This window comes from Sesamum indicum, linkage group LG3 (assembly GCF_026168435.1).
Source record: "Sesamum indicum cultivar Baizhima isolate 11 linkage group LG3, ASM2616843v1, whole genome shotgun sequence".
NCBI classification, from domain to species: domain Eukaryota; kingdom Viridiplantae; phylum Streptophyta; class Magnoliopsida; order Lamiales; family Pedaliaceae; genus Sesamum; species Sesamum indicum.
Genome location: NC_142659.1, coordinates 26194454 through 26209308, shown reverse-complemented (window position 1 = coordinate 26209308; position 14855 = coordinate 26194454). Strand labels below are relative to the sequence as shown.

General features: G+C 34.2%; 2 protein-coding genes across 2 annotated transcripts; one reads left to right on the top strand and one right to left on the bottom strand.

The window, feature by feature from the left end:
- Positions 1–6346: 6346 nt before the first annotated feature.
- Positions 6347–8912, bottom strand: LOC148788833 (putative late blight resistance protein homolog R1B-11). Its single transcript, XM_088878154.1, is given in 5 exon segments — positions 6347–6812; positions 6933–7172; positions 7174–7195; positions 7355–7655; positions 7658–8912. Coding segments are annotated over 5 exon segments (1164 nt in total). The 5' UTR covers positions 7923–8912; the 3' UTR covers positions 6347–6476.
- A 379-nt stretch (positions 8913–9291) lies between these two features.
- On the top strand, positions 9292–13924 carry OEP37 (chloroplast outer envelope protein 37). Its single transcript, XM_011075706.3, has 6 exons — positions 9292–9797; positions 11416–11505; positions 11883–12059; positions 12419–12513; positions 12842–12962; positions 13631–13924. Exons 1-6 carry the CDS (start codon positions 9426–9428, stop codon positions 13760–13762), a joined length of 987 nt encoding a protein of 328 aa, XP_011074008.1. The 5' UTR covers positions 9292–9425; the 3' UTR covers positions 13763–13924.
- Positions 13925–14855: the final 931 nt, after the last annotated feature.

Genomic DNA, 14855 nt, shown 5'->3' with positions numbered 1-14855 from the left:
TGGAGTTGACCAAGAAAGTATGTGATTTTCACTTTCTGGAGCCCAACCTCTACTGGTAAGAAGATAGAGTGCTTGCTTGCGTGCGTACTATACGGGGTGAATAACATTTTATCCTCCAATTAAATAGTTAATAACAAAAAAAATTAAAAAGAAATTCTAAACAAAAATAAATAAAAAAGGCAATTAGACCCAATTCTAGATAATTCTGACTTGGACCCATCCGGATAGGACGGGTGTGGGTTCAAAGAATGGAGATCGGAACGTAATGAGCCTTCTCTTATCTCACATATCTTCTATATATATTAAGCTAATTTATTATTCTTGGAATAAGAAATGTGGGTAGGTGTATTTTGGAAGAATTACCACATGTGTACGCCTGCCCGTCCCGATTCAGGTAGGGCTAGGCACGTGCAGTTATATATTCTTTTAGAAAAAATTACATTTGAATCATTCTTTCTTCTCGTTTTAGACTCTTAAGATGACCAAGTGGTTGAGGAAAATCCTCCTCACTTGCCGATTTTTTCTTTTGTTGATAAGAGTCTGTTGCTTCTTTTTCTCAACCAACCGAACTAGCTCCTCTATAAATAGCCTCACTTGTGATTCATTTGACACACACAAAATTCGAGCTCTCATCTTCTGTTTCTCTTGTCCTCATTTCTTAGTGTTCTTCAATTCGTTTTTCCAAACTCTCTATCACAAGTACACGCGTTAGAGAGTTATAGCTATATTAACCTTGGGGAGCAAACGGTTTACGTTATCTGCACCACAGTAGTACTGAAATTTTACTCTTAATACAATGGTTTGTTCATGGCATAATTTTTAATTTTCTAACACGAATAACAGATCTTAAACATTAAGATCAAACTGAAGTAGGGAGAAGTCACAAGTCTATGAAAATTCACCCTAAGATCCATTTTGACATAATATATATATATATATATATATATATATATAATTTCTACATAAGTACCCTTCCCTCTTCTCCTCCCCCACCCTACCCATTTCTCTCCCTCTTACCTCTTCGTTGTCTGCCCTCTCTGTTCGCCCTCGTCCTTTGTCTTTCCTTGCCACTCCCCTTCTTCCCTTTCTTAATTATTAAAAAAAAAAAATAGTCGATTCAATTAGGTTAGATCCATCCAGATAAATTCTGTAGCGGGATGGGTCCTAAATCTATTCCTAGACTTAATAGGGTAGGCCTCGAGTCCGATCCATACCCATCCCACTACCACCTTTAGAAATAAGGGCAATTCGCCTAGCTCCCTATATTTTTAAATAAGAAAATCGTTGCTTTCTTCTCAATTTTCAATTTTATATATATGTATATATATATATATATATATTAGTGTGAACTTTCCTTGTATATATATTTGAAAATTAACTGTTTGAATGCACAAGGGTAATTCAATTAAAACTTTTAAATTAGTAAGGACAAAACAGATATTACACAGATAAAAAAATAATTTATACTTAGGCGAAATTGCATTTTAATCATGTATGTTAGATGGTGACATTTTAAGAACACCCATTTATGGGTTGGCAATTTAATGACAAAATATTTTTAATTATTTTTACACAATTTAAGAACTCCAGCCACCGAAGTGGCCATATTTGGCCCGAGTCAGTTGATTTGACCAATCTTATAAAATGTTAGATCTATTTAATAAAAAGTTGTTAAAGTATTTGAATATTATAAAAATAAAATTATGAAACTTATAATATGTTGTAACGACAATTTTTGTCGGGAAAACTATTTGTCTTGCCAAATCAATTATTCAATTGGTAAAAAATGTAATTATTGTTGGAATCAAATGGTTAGCAACCTGCCACATATTTCGTACAGAAGTTGCCCTTTCAGACAGCTGATTTTATTTTATGAGTAGGATAGGAAGGGACATTAGAGTTCTTGGACACATATGCTGTATTTTATACAACGTTGACGAACTTAGAATTTTTTATTTCTTGAACATGCTGTATTTTTTTATCGCACTGAATACGCAACACTTTACAATTTAATCAAATTTGATCCTTGTCATCTGTGCACTGTTAGAAGCTAACGAAAAAGTCATTAGAGGGAGTTTTCTAATCCTAGTTTCCGATCCAAAACGTAAGCAGATTTGAATGTTTCAGACATTAATGTCTTGTTCTACTCATTCAAGCTCTTATAATTCTTTAAATGATGATGTCCCGTTGAAGGATAATTTCACTTTTGATCTCGTAAATTAGTTATTAAATTATTTTTTATATTTTATGTTTTAAGCTGATCATCAATTTTGGTCCTCGAGTTTTTTTAAAATGATCAAAGTTAGTCTTGACTGTTAATTGATTGTCGAAACTAACGGAGGGATTTTTCTGATCAACTAACGATTATGACTAACTTTGATCATTTTAAGAAAGTTTGAGGACTAAAATTTATGAGGTCAGAACATGTGGTATCATCAAATTATCTTATTCGCCTTAATCATGGATTATAAACAGTATAAAACTATACAGTAATTAATAAATGATGTGAATAATATTGACTCAAACATAAGCTGGATACGACTGATTATTTTAAAATTTATCAATATTTAATAAAATATAATTTAAAATTAGAATGATGAAATTTAAAACTTTTGAAATTTATAATTAACTGAATAAATTTAAAAAATTTCAAATCTTTTAATGCAGATGCAATCTAATAGAAGACATGGACCAGATCCATAAGACGAACATACACATTAAAAAATATAAATAAATCAGTTATGAGATACAATATATATATATATATATATATATATATATTACCCAACCTCCTAAATTTAATTCATTTACAGTCGAACAAAACTAATCACAAAGCACACTTGATATATTTACGATTTGATTGGTCATTTTTTCTAAAAATATGCCAATTATATGACAAGTATATTACATTTGTCATATAATTAATTTAAATCCGACCAAATTGGATCAGAGTCAAAATCTCCCTTCATCTATATTGGCATTTACCAAAGAGTAGATCAGGGTCTTGCACCATACAAATGTGGCCACAACCAGTCTGCAAACAATCGAAGTTGTAAATACAAACAGTAGCATCATCACATGAATGTAGCAATTTTCTTGGGAGCAACTTCAAATCTTCTGCTCCCTCCACTGCTAAAATCCACACAAAATCCATATATGATTACTTCATCCATCATCAAACATACTCACACACTCTTCCAAGTTAGTTATCTCATCATCAACAGGATCACCAAGTTACTCTATTTATGATCCTCCCACCTCTTTTTCCACTATATATCCGTGTGTGTGGGTTTTGTGTGTTGTGTGTGTGTGTGTTAGAGAGAGAGAGAGAGAGATGACTAACCAGATATAGCAGAAGTCAAGAGTAGAATCAGGAAAGACAGCTCCAGTAGTGAAGTTTTCTTCATGTTTTCAACTCGGATGGATTCTATGCTTGCAAGTTGCTTCTTCATAAGTTCACCATAACAAAGTTAAAAACAAGTCCTAGAAAATCATTCAAAAGTGCCCGTCACGTACAGATCACTAGCGTAACTGTGTGCATCTTTTATGTCCATTTAGCAAATTTGGGCTATTTTTATTTTAATGCCCAAAATTCTAACAAGATAAATTTGCAAAAATAAATTCATACAGGTTTTGTTAAAACAAAAAAAGAAAAGAAAAGAATTCATATAAGACTTGATTCGAATCGAAATATGCGATCTTTCTAAAAGGATTTGAGTTTGCTATATTTTCTCCCCAAATATTGTAAATGGGCCCTAAGGAAGAAACACGTACGTTAGCCTAGTCAGTTCGTCCCCAATTAAAATCCTCCGACACTCAAATTAGTTCATGTTCGAAGTAGAAATATACGATTTGGAGATACAAATGAGGTAGAAAGTAATAACTATATTATACCATAAATGTTTTAGACTCGAGCTATTTATAGGCTCACATGTACGGTATGAATTGGGCCACGTGGCATCATCCTGGCATCCCTTGTCCATAGTCGTGCGGTGGAGAGCATGCTGCTAATATGGGCACGAGTTTCGGGTTCTGGAGCGTGTTTGATTATGAGGGCCCTACCTCTATGCTCGTGGACCTCCTCAATTTTTAAGGTATTTACATTCTAAATAAAGGACTTTTTTATCCTTTTTAGAGAGTAAAATAGTACCCCATCAAGATTAAAATTCGATATTTGATCTATTTACGGGACAAAAATTACAAATTCCTCCGACACATGCATAGTGCAAAACACAAGAAACAGATAGTTAAATGCTCTAATCTCTATGCAAATTTGCAGTATGAAGCTGGTAAGGCTCCATGTGCATCTGCATCGATCTCTTTAAACCCTGTATAGTTTAGTCAACTAATGAGAATCTTTCTTCTCATTTCTTGATTTATTAATACAAAACAACAAAGGGAATAGCATCTTTAAACATGGATGATGCATTATATATTTAAAATAATTCCACTAGTCAGAAATTAAAATTAATAATAAAAAAAAAGAGTAATGCCTGTCACTTGATAGAGACCACGTTTTAAAAAATTATAAATATCACTATTCTTAACTAGTCATAATTATTTTCACTTTAGCATTTTAAGAAGTAATTAGTTATGTATGCATTTTTTAAATGATTGAAATAATTTAATTTGATCAAATCAATAAAGAGATACGTAGGCTTTAAATATTCATTAGTTATATATACCAGCTAGCTATTAATATATGACACACGCTATATGATTGTCCACATTTAAAACAGAAGGGGGGGAGGGGGGGAGGGGGGGGAGAATTGTAGTTGCCTCTGGTAATATTTAATGTAATTATAAATATTTTTTTGTTGTTTGAAAAGTTACAAATATTCTGCTCAAATGAAAAAAATGTATGTAGCGCTTAGACGGTAAAGGGAAAATTACTACTTTACTGTTACTGTTTTTTTTAAGAAAATATTTGAAAAAAAAAAAAAGAATATGATGGTGGTTGAAGTAAATAATTCATTGGCATATTAGTTTGCAAAATGTTTTAGAAAAATTATATATATATATAAATAATATTATAATTCATAATTTAGAAGGATATTTTGGTTAGTTCACTACACAAATTGGATGAAAATCGAACAAAGGCTAATAAAATAGGCTCGTTGTTAGACGAACATTAAAAATCAGGAGGATATTTACAATTTTTCAAACAGCAAAAATGTATTTATAATTATGCCAAATTTCAATAGAAGTTTTTGTTATGTACCCAATAGAATATTAGATCAAATATTTTCGGATAGTAATACATTTATACGGGTCTATTTTTAGTTCATGGTAATAAATTGCAACGTAATTTGAGAAAGACAAAAACTGATTTCTCCTTATTCCTATCATGTTTTGGTAAATTACTCTCAGTTCAACTCTCTATAGCCTCTCTTTGTGTTTGATGTCTATGGCTATTGGCGAAATCTCGCTTATTTTTTCCTTCAAAATGGGTTTGACCATTAGTCTTGACAGTCAAACTAACAGCGGGTAGCAACAGTGATGAAAAATGCAAACGTTAGATATCAAGTCTGATGACTTGAAAACTTGGGGTACCAAAAGTAAAAAATAAAATAATTAAGGTATCAAAAGTGAAATTATTCTAATAAATTACAAAAATTCTCACTTTTAGTCATTTTATCATATTTCATTAATACGGCCATATTCTTAGTACATGCCTTATAAAAAGACTAAAAATGAGATTTTATATAGTTTACGAAATGTATAGTTTAATTACTTGTTGTTAGTAATTGATTTTTTTGAAAGTTGTTTATATAAAAATCTAACGAATTATTCAAACAGATTACATTATTAATTATCGGAATAATTTACAGTACAAAAAGACATGAGTAAATAATTGCAGCGCGACGAAAAACAAAAAATATCCATCACAACGTTGTTCTTCTGCCATGGAATTTTCGACGACCAGACATTAACTTATTTGTAGAATTAAAGTCAAATGCAATTTCTTATAAGGATTTCACATCTCTAATATGTTATACTGTTTATTTATATACACTCATAATTAGCTTAATCCAAATTGAATATGCATTATAATGTTACTTTTCCTGTTTCTGTGTTTATCCAAATTAGCTTTGGTCAAATTAAATTAGTCATATAATGAGTGTGATATACGTCTCATGTGATTGGTCACTTTTCCTTATCTATACGCCAACAAGTGCATGGCATTTGTCATATAATTATTTTAAATCTGATCAAACTCAACTTGAATTAGAATTTACCACATATGAGATGTTATCTTTTGAATAACGGGAAAAATGCAAGTAACCCCCATATGATATTGCAAGCAAATGAGCAAATTACTCCCTATTAAAAAAATTTAGCACTTTACTTCTCTTTATTTTTTAAAATACAACAATTTACCCCTTAATAAAAAAGGTAAATAGCTTGATTCAAGAAACATAAGGGTTTCTGAATAACTAACTTAAACCTGAAATCTTGCATTTTGAGCCGAGGTGCTACTCATGACTTGCGTTTCCGTTCGTCGGCTGAAGACTTAACACAAACCTGAAGCACATCATTTCCAGAGCTCTGTTGTTTCTCCGCCGTGCCGAAAAGACTAGGCGCTCAAGAGACCGAAAACTCTCATAGTCGACATACCAATCCTCCAGATCAGTCTCTTCAAGTAGCAAGAATTCAAGTTGGGAGAAGTCCCTTTCGTAAGTTTCCCACTTAGGGCCTCGAAAGGCATAGCATTGCAGTTTGAGCACTTCAAGATTCGGCAATTCAGCAATAGCAGTCATGTGTTCCCAAGGAAATCCGACTCCACTCAAACTTAACTTTTTAAGCGTATTTGTTGAAAGATGTATTCAAGATCATCAAAGTAACACAAGGGTTCAGCATCTAGTGCTAATTCAATTCAAATTCTCTTAAAAATCTTTTTTGTACAACTAACATCAAGAAGTAGGGTATGGTAGGTCGCTTCCCATGACTTGGAGATGCCTCAGTTCTTGCACATTCCAAATCTCCATAGGCAGATACGATCCACAAGCCCCTAAAGATAAGATGCTTAAATATCGACGGACAGTCAAGTGCTGAAGACTCTGGAGATTGGATATGGAAGGAGGGAGTTTTCCATTATAAGTGATGGCAAGGTACCTTAACCAAACGAGGTTTACTACTTCACACGGAAAACCATTGAAGCGGATTAGTAGGCGCATCCAACACCTTTAGCAAACTAAAACCCGGACATATTGGCACTGGATATTGATGGTGCGGTCTGGTACAGAGGAGGGAACGCGCCCATTGACTTGCGCACATCTTTCATGCCAAATAAAGCGCTGTTGTGGATGCAAAGCCGGCGCTCCCCTTCTATATCTTGATTGACACAACTATTTATGACATGGAAAAACTTGTTCTCTCTATCTTCTCTAATACATATATGCCAAAATGCAGAATAGACGTTGCACGTTCTGGCACAAAGTCCATGAAAAGAAATTTATCTTCATAGTCCATAGATGGCATGAAAGCCCGCCATGATTCAAAAAATCCCTCACCGCACCACAATTCGATGAGCTTGGTTGCAGGGATGTCATAATCATGTGGGAAAACACCTAAATAGACAAAGCATGCTTTGAAATGTTGAGGTAAATAGTAGTAGCTCAAAGACAGTACCTTTGACTCTTTTTTATAACTAAATGCACTTCATTTGCTACCTTCTGCCAATACTCTGGCGTCTTCTCGGCTTGAGATAGGTGGTTAGCAACCCGCGATGATTGAGAGGGGAAGTCCTTGGCACTACTCCGCAACATATTCCATGCTTTCCCACCCCATATATCATCGAACACAATAAGGTATCTCCTTACCGCCAAAAGACCGGTCAGATAATCGAGCAAATAGCTTCCACTTACATGTTTACTATCAATCCCAAGATTTAACCGTAGTTGAGCTATAATACGTCGCATGGTTTCTTCCCTTCAATATTTTGGGCCTATTGAGACCGACGCACAACATTCAAAATGGCTCACTGTATCTCGATCTTCATAAACTTGTTTGGCAAGAGTAGTCTTGCCAATACCCGCCATCCCAAATACTGTGACAACTAGGCGTTCCTCCGCATCTTTTAAAAGCATATGTTTTAGATGAATCAGATCATCATCTAATGCAATGATGGTCCCCATCTTCTTCAGGCAATGATGACTTGCGTAATTGCTTCTTGATCCCATTCACCATATTGACAAATAACCGATCTCTTCCATGATCACTTCCAAGGCCGAATCCTGAGATTGTGCCAATGGCAATGGATAACTGATGTCCTCATCTCAACCGACGACTTCCGACTGTAACTGAAATTAGTTCGGTTCATGGGATTCAAATACGTACGTGCTGCCTCTGCGACTCGCCTTTCCTGTGAACGTCCTAAAACATTTTCTAGGACGAATGTTTGTAAGTCGTAAGTTTCGTAAAGAAGATCGTGCGCATTCCATCAAACTGGTCAGGAAAAGCAATTTGAGAGCTGGTGATTGTCTGAAGTCAGAGCAACATAAGCCATCACTGATTTCTGTCCTCTCAGACCTCACACAAACACCAAAACTATGAGAACTTCTTCTGAAGCATTAATTAGATGATATGCTGCTGCTTAAATTGCTACATGAGACAGTCAACTGCTATGCGTGTAAGAAATTGCCCCAAGAAACTTGGGCAGCTGGCAATCATGTCAAAACTATAAGTGACTAATTTCACTTTTCTTCCCTAACTAAGTTAGTCGCTAAATCACTTGTAGTAACTCATATTTTCATATAATTTTTTCTGGACCACGTAATAATAACAAATATTATATTTTAGAGATAAATATTCTCTGAAATATAATACAAACCATCGTTACCGAACATCGTCAAATCCCTGTATCCTTTACTCTTATGGTTATTAATATTAATTTCTCAACAAGGTGTAAAATAAAAATCATTCTTTTCTATCTTATTTTCATCGATAAGTCGATTTTTAAACTTTTGTAAATGGTAGAAAATTTATTATTGGAATTATATGTATAATTAGACTGACTAAATTTAATAGAGAGTTTCAAATTCATAATAACAAATCTATCAAATTTGTTTAAATAAATTAATACCACAAAAGATATTAAATTCTTGAATGGGTACTTTTTACTTTGAATCCTCAATGGAAATGCAAATCCTTGCGTCCAAACGCAGCGTTTCAGTTATTCATGATTCAAAATTATCCCCAAATAGATTGTGGAATTGTAGTTGTACCACATGCACCAACTCTTGTACTCATTTTGTGACTGACTGATCTTTGATTCTTTATCCTTACACCCCACACCTACGCTCGGACGGATGGAAGAGGGATTGGAACATCCGGATGTTATAAACCCCACACATTTTTTCCCTCCTCACATTCAATAATATATATATATATATATACATAGTCTGTAAAAAATTTCAGCATCAATGGTGGATCAAAACCCGCAACCCTATTATCTGTCTCCACCACCATCCCCCGCCGTGGACGACGGCGGTTCGAAAGGCGGCGGTTTTCTGGGGCTCTTCCAAATGGGTCGGCCGAAGCTGCGAGTTACGTCGGAGTTCGACAGCGAGAGCTCCGTGTTCTTTAATAAAGTCTCGTGCAAATTGTTGGATAATTTGGCGAAATTGAAGCTCACTTTTCAAAACGACAGCAAAGGGGAAGTGTCGGAGCCCCAAGTTTTTCTCACTTCGAAATTCCTCTCGGTGCAGTACGATGTTGAAGAGAGTGATGCCCTGCTAAAGGCGTCGTTTGAAATTGTTCCTGGATTACAATTCAGAGCTGCGCACGAAGTCAAGGTGTTGAATTTTTGCTCAGACTACGCGCTTTCTAACCTTTTCTTTTCCGATTTTTTTGTATTTATCATATTTTACTGGTTTATTGGAAGAATATTTGAAATTCTTCTGTAGCGAAAAGAGCCACCTTTATTTTTTCTTTTTTTTCTTAGATTGATTTTTGGGTTTGTATGTTTGTGTTTTTCTGTTCATTGTTTCTTGAAATTTGAATTTTATGGCTTTAAGTCCTGTAATCCTAGTATTTATTAGTTCACTGTGCAATGCATTTGAAGAGCTTGATTTACTTCAAATATTTATTTCTGAGGCATGAAGATTTCACTAACAAGTTGAAAAGTCAAGGATGACTTTTCCAACTGGAGGAGAAGGTTCTGATTTTCATTTAGAAATGGAGAACTTGCTAATGCTCAAAAGATGCTACAATTTGTCTGCTGGAATATAGAAAAGAGTGTGGTCATATTCCTGCATGATGCTCGAGTTCTGTATTGTTCTTTTATTGAAGTTGAAAGACACAAATAATCTGTTTATATACTGCTTGTTAGTCTGATTTGACTGTGCACTTGGTTTCCAGTATGAAAAACCATTCATAAGTATCTAAAACTTTTTTGTCCCCTTAATTGGAACTAAAGAATTTGTGTTTCCAGCTGAAAGTACTGGTAGCTATAACAGAGTATTGACGGGATTCCTCTTGTGACATGCAAAATAGTGCTTTACAACAATTTATGAGTTGGACCTGTTTATTTGTTTATGACAAGCTTAAATCAATTGTCATATTTAATCTTCATGTATTACTAGAAGTTTTTTGAAAGTTGATCTACACTTAATTTTACATGTGTTGATGTGGTTCCGGATCCTGGTTACTCCATATATGTTTGGAATTCTCAGCGAAGAGAATTTATGTGTTGCATCTGTTATTAATACATACTATTGTTTGATAACATTTGTTCTCTCTTTATCCTTGAATGATTGAACTTGTTGTCATTTAAGTTTTAAGTTGTAGAAGTGAACAATTTATTTGATGTGGACACTTGACGGAGTTTCTGATTTTATCATTACTCTTGGCCGAATTCCGTTATTGCTTGAGTTTCGTATTGTTGAGCGGATGTCAAGAATGTTGGTATATTTAACTATTTGTGCATTAAATTTTCTAATCTTAGTAGGATGTTGCTGTTTCTTTCATTCTATATTATGTAAGAGGAGTCTATGTTCATCTTATCAATTAATGCCAGTGATTAAATCAATATTTTGACTACATTTCTGAGAATGACAAAGTAATATCATGACCAGGATTAACGCTTCTTGCATAAAGAGCGGAGATTGTTTTATTTTGTTCTTCCATTTTATAAAATTTATTAGAACTGCGGAGAGCATAGGGTGGATAAAACTTATATAATGAAATAATCATGAAAAACAGTGTGAAACTTACTTTTAGTGAATAATTCAGATTCCTACGGAAAGCGTGTGTAACTTGATCATGTTAAAAGATTGTGTTGTCTCCTTACGATTCTGAGAGTTTAGCAAGTCGAGATCCTCCTGGTTCCTGGCTGTTATTCAGTTTCTGGCAAACTGCATTTTATATGTGATCTGTGCTCTTTTTCTTACAGTACTTCTGTATTACTTATAGGCTCGGCAAGGAGAGGTTGCAATGGTTGCAGATCTTGCGAGTCCCGCCTACAAATTGGAATTGTCATCCGCTGTTCCTGCTGTTGGCATGGTGAGAATGTTGCCCCAATACTATTTTAATATTTTTTCATTCTTTAGAACTTAGTTGTTTGTTGGAAACTTCATTTCAGCCACCTAGAAAATGAAAATATTCAGTGGTGAAAATGCTTGAAAGTTGAATCATGTTAGCCTGTTGGTCTTAACTTCAGACCCAGTATTCGGTTGAAAGTTTATGCTTTACTCTACCTTGTGAAGACTAGGTACTTAAGCTTCAAGATAGTGCTTTTCTAAGCATCTCACAACCTATGCTGTTTTGATGGTTAACAATTTCAAGTAAATTCATGCATGAGTAACTCCACACACACATAAGACATAACCTGAAGACCCTCAATTTTTTTCTTACTGTTTTGTTCTATTCTTATGCTGCAGCCAAGAGCCACCTTGAAATTTCCTCTTGGAGAAGTTTCATTTGAGGAGAAAGAGGAGGAAGAAGAAGAACAGAAGAGAGCTTTATCAGTGAACGGGATCGTTAAAAGTCATGTCCTGGATGGAGTTTGTACTGCCCGTTACAGTGAGGAAAATTTGGAATTAAGATATGCATACAAGGTGATTCGTTTTAATATTCTTTCTTAAAGGAACTCTTTTTTCATTTTTCTTTAGATTTTTTGACTTTGTCAAAGAACTTGTCATAGTTTATGTAACTGAATATCCTGTAACAGTAAGGACTGGTTTCCTTTTCGCATTAACCTCAGGATTTATTTTTTGGTTGGTCAGCTAAATGTTCACTTTATATCTTTTCATGATTCACTTAATTTTAACCTTTTGCAATATCTAGAGCCCGTATAAGTGACTGCCATACTTGCAATCTGAAATTGTATCGGCAAATAGCTTTAGGTCCATGATCTTGTTGTCCCATAGTTAACAACCGTCTTCTTGTTAATTATTTTACCTTTTTATGGTTGTAGGATGAGCAAATGACATTGATTCCAAGCATATCTCTGCCTTCAAATGCATTATCTTGTGCATTTAAGCGAAGATTCAGTCCTTCAGACAAGTTAAGGTGATATCTCCCTCCCTTCCTGTCTCTATATTCTCCCACCCACCCACCCCCATGTGTGCACACTCTATAATGCATCTACATTAGCTAGGTTCTAAGATATCCAAAGTAAAATTTAAAGCCCTTGGCACCATTCACAAGCCTTTTGAGATGCCTTTTTCATTGAGCTGCGCAGAATTCCGTCAAAGAGTAGGTATATAAACCTTCTTGAGAATCAGGATGGATATTAGAATTATTTGCAAGAAATACTATGCTGAATATCCAATTAATGAACTATGTTTTTGACAAGACTACTAACTTAGAAAAATATTCATCAATGGTTTGTCCTCAGCTACCTGTACAACTTTGATACAAACAATTGGAGCGCGGTATATAAACACACAGTTGGGAAGGAGTATAAATTTAAAGCTGGTTATGATGCTGAGGTACGACTTGGGTGGGCATCTCTCTGGGTAAGTCTCTCATTTATCTACTGAATATGTTTGAATTTTTCGAGTCCCTTCATTGAGATGGAAGTAGCAATAAATTCACATAGGCTGCCTTCAGTTGCTGTATTCTATCCTTTTCTTGACTAATGCATGGCACGCGTACCAATGGGCTAACTTTGGGCTCCCATTTTCTCCGTATGATACATAAGCCTATCTATGGTTGTATGTGGCACTCCCAGAATTATCTCTTCCTAGCAAAATCAAAAAGAACTGGGAAGATGCTGAATTAGCTCGCCGTTTTAAAGCGTGCTGGCTGACTTTTGTGCATCAAGTTAAGTTCATAGCTGACTTGACGCAGGCTATAAATTTCAATTGGCATGGTTGGAGTAATAACTACTTTGCAATTCTTTATGTTGTGTGGATAAAAGAAACATAAACCGGGAAAATGAAAAAGCTTTTGGAACTCAGGAGAGTATAACTACAGTCTTTGAGCAAATTGATAAACTAAAACTACTAGTCGCGTTTTTATGCCTAACTGTTAATGCTTACACATCAGTTCTTATTCTCATCATTCCTTTATGCTCCGAATCTCGTCAATAATATGCCTCAGAAATTACCGAAATAACAATGAGTGATGTTATAGCACATGAAGTTTAGAAACTGAGTCTGATGTCTAATATGAAACGATTCAGGTCGGAGACGAAGATGGCAAAGCCAAGACAGCGCCATTCAAGATGAAAGTGCAGTTAATGCTCCAAGTTCCTCAGGATGATATCAAATCATCAGCTCTCATGTTCCGCGTGAAGAAGAGGTGGGATATATAGCTCTCTGTACATGGGTTAGTTTGTCAAGTTTCTTTCTTGGCAGAAGCATTCTGGTGTTAGGATCTCGCTGTAATGATCTTCATCTTGTCGAAAATAATTTAAATTCTTGGTTGGGATCCTCACTGCTATTTACAGGAAATCTACTTCCCAGAAATTTCCTAAGTGCCAGTTTTCTATTACTTATTGTTCTTTTTATAGTTTGTTTATTAGATTATAAATCCTCAAAATATTTTCATTTGAGCTGATAATTTGATAAAATTTATAAATTTACGAGCTTATAATCTTATAAAATCACTCGGATTTTCTATATAAGCTTCTATTTTTTTTTAAAAAAAAATAAGTATTCTTGACATTATAACATTTTTTTCTTTATTATATAATTGGCATTATTGTCATTATATAATTACTTTTGAAGATTTCGAAAGTTGATCTGTTTATTTTAAATTTATAAATCCCAAGAATATGTTTTACGACTTAAGGACTTTGTAACAAATCTAATTTGATTAAAGTTTTAATTTTGAATGATGGATCAACTAAAATAACAAATTCTATTGGTTTGAGTAAAGAAAAGTGAGGTGAAAGTAAATGGAAAATTTGTGTGAAAAGTGAGAGTGTGGGATACCCTCTTGACACTCTTATTTATAGAAATTGGATGAGAGAAATGGAGAATAGAGATATGTGACATGTACAAAAAAAGTCTATTAGCCGTATTCCAGCATTTCCGACTTGCAAGCTTATGGAGTGTTGCTCACCTATCAGATCAATAGGTTGAAATTGGACTCAGTAGATTTTTATTGGGCTGGTGGTGGTTTTTAGCTCTTTAAAATTATTGTTCCTCAATTGAGTCCATTGGATCACACATTTTCTTTGGACTTCAAAAATGGATATTTGGGCATTATCTACATACATAATTGCACTCTTTCTTGTCCCTTTTTCAATACATTAAACTGAAGAAAAAAAAATAGAAAATTGTATCTTACTACATAATTTTATCCCACTCAATTCCTATTATCCCATCAATAAAAGTAAACATGTCCTTAAAAAAGTTGTTAATGAGATCTAATTTAATTTATAAAAATAAGATTTCGTAATT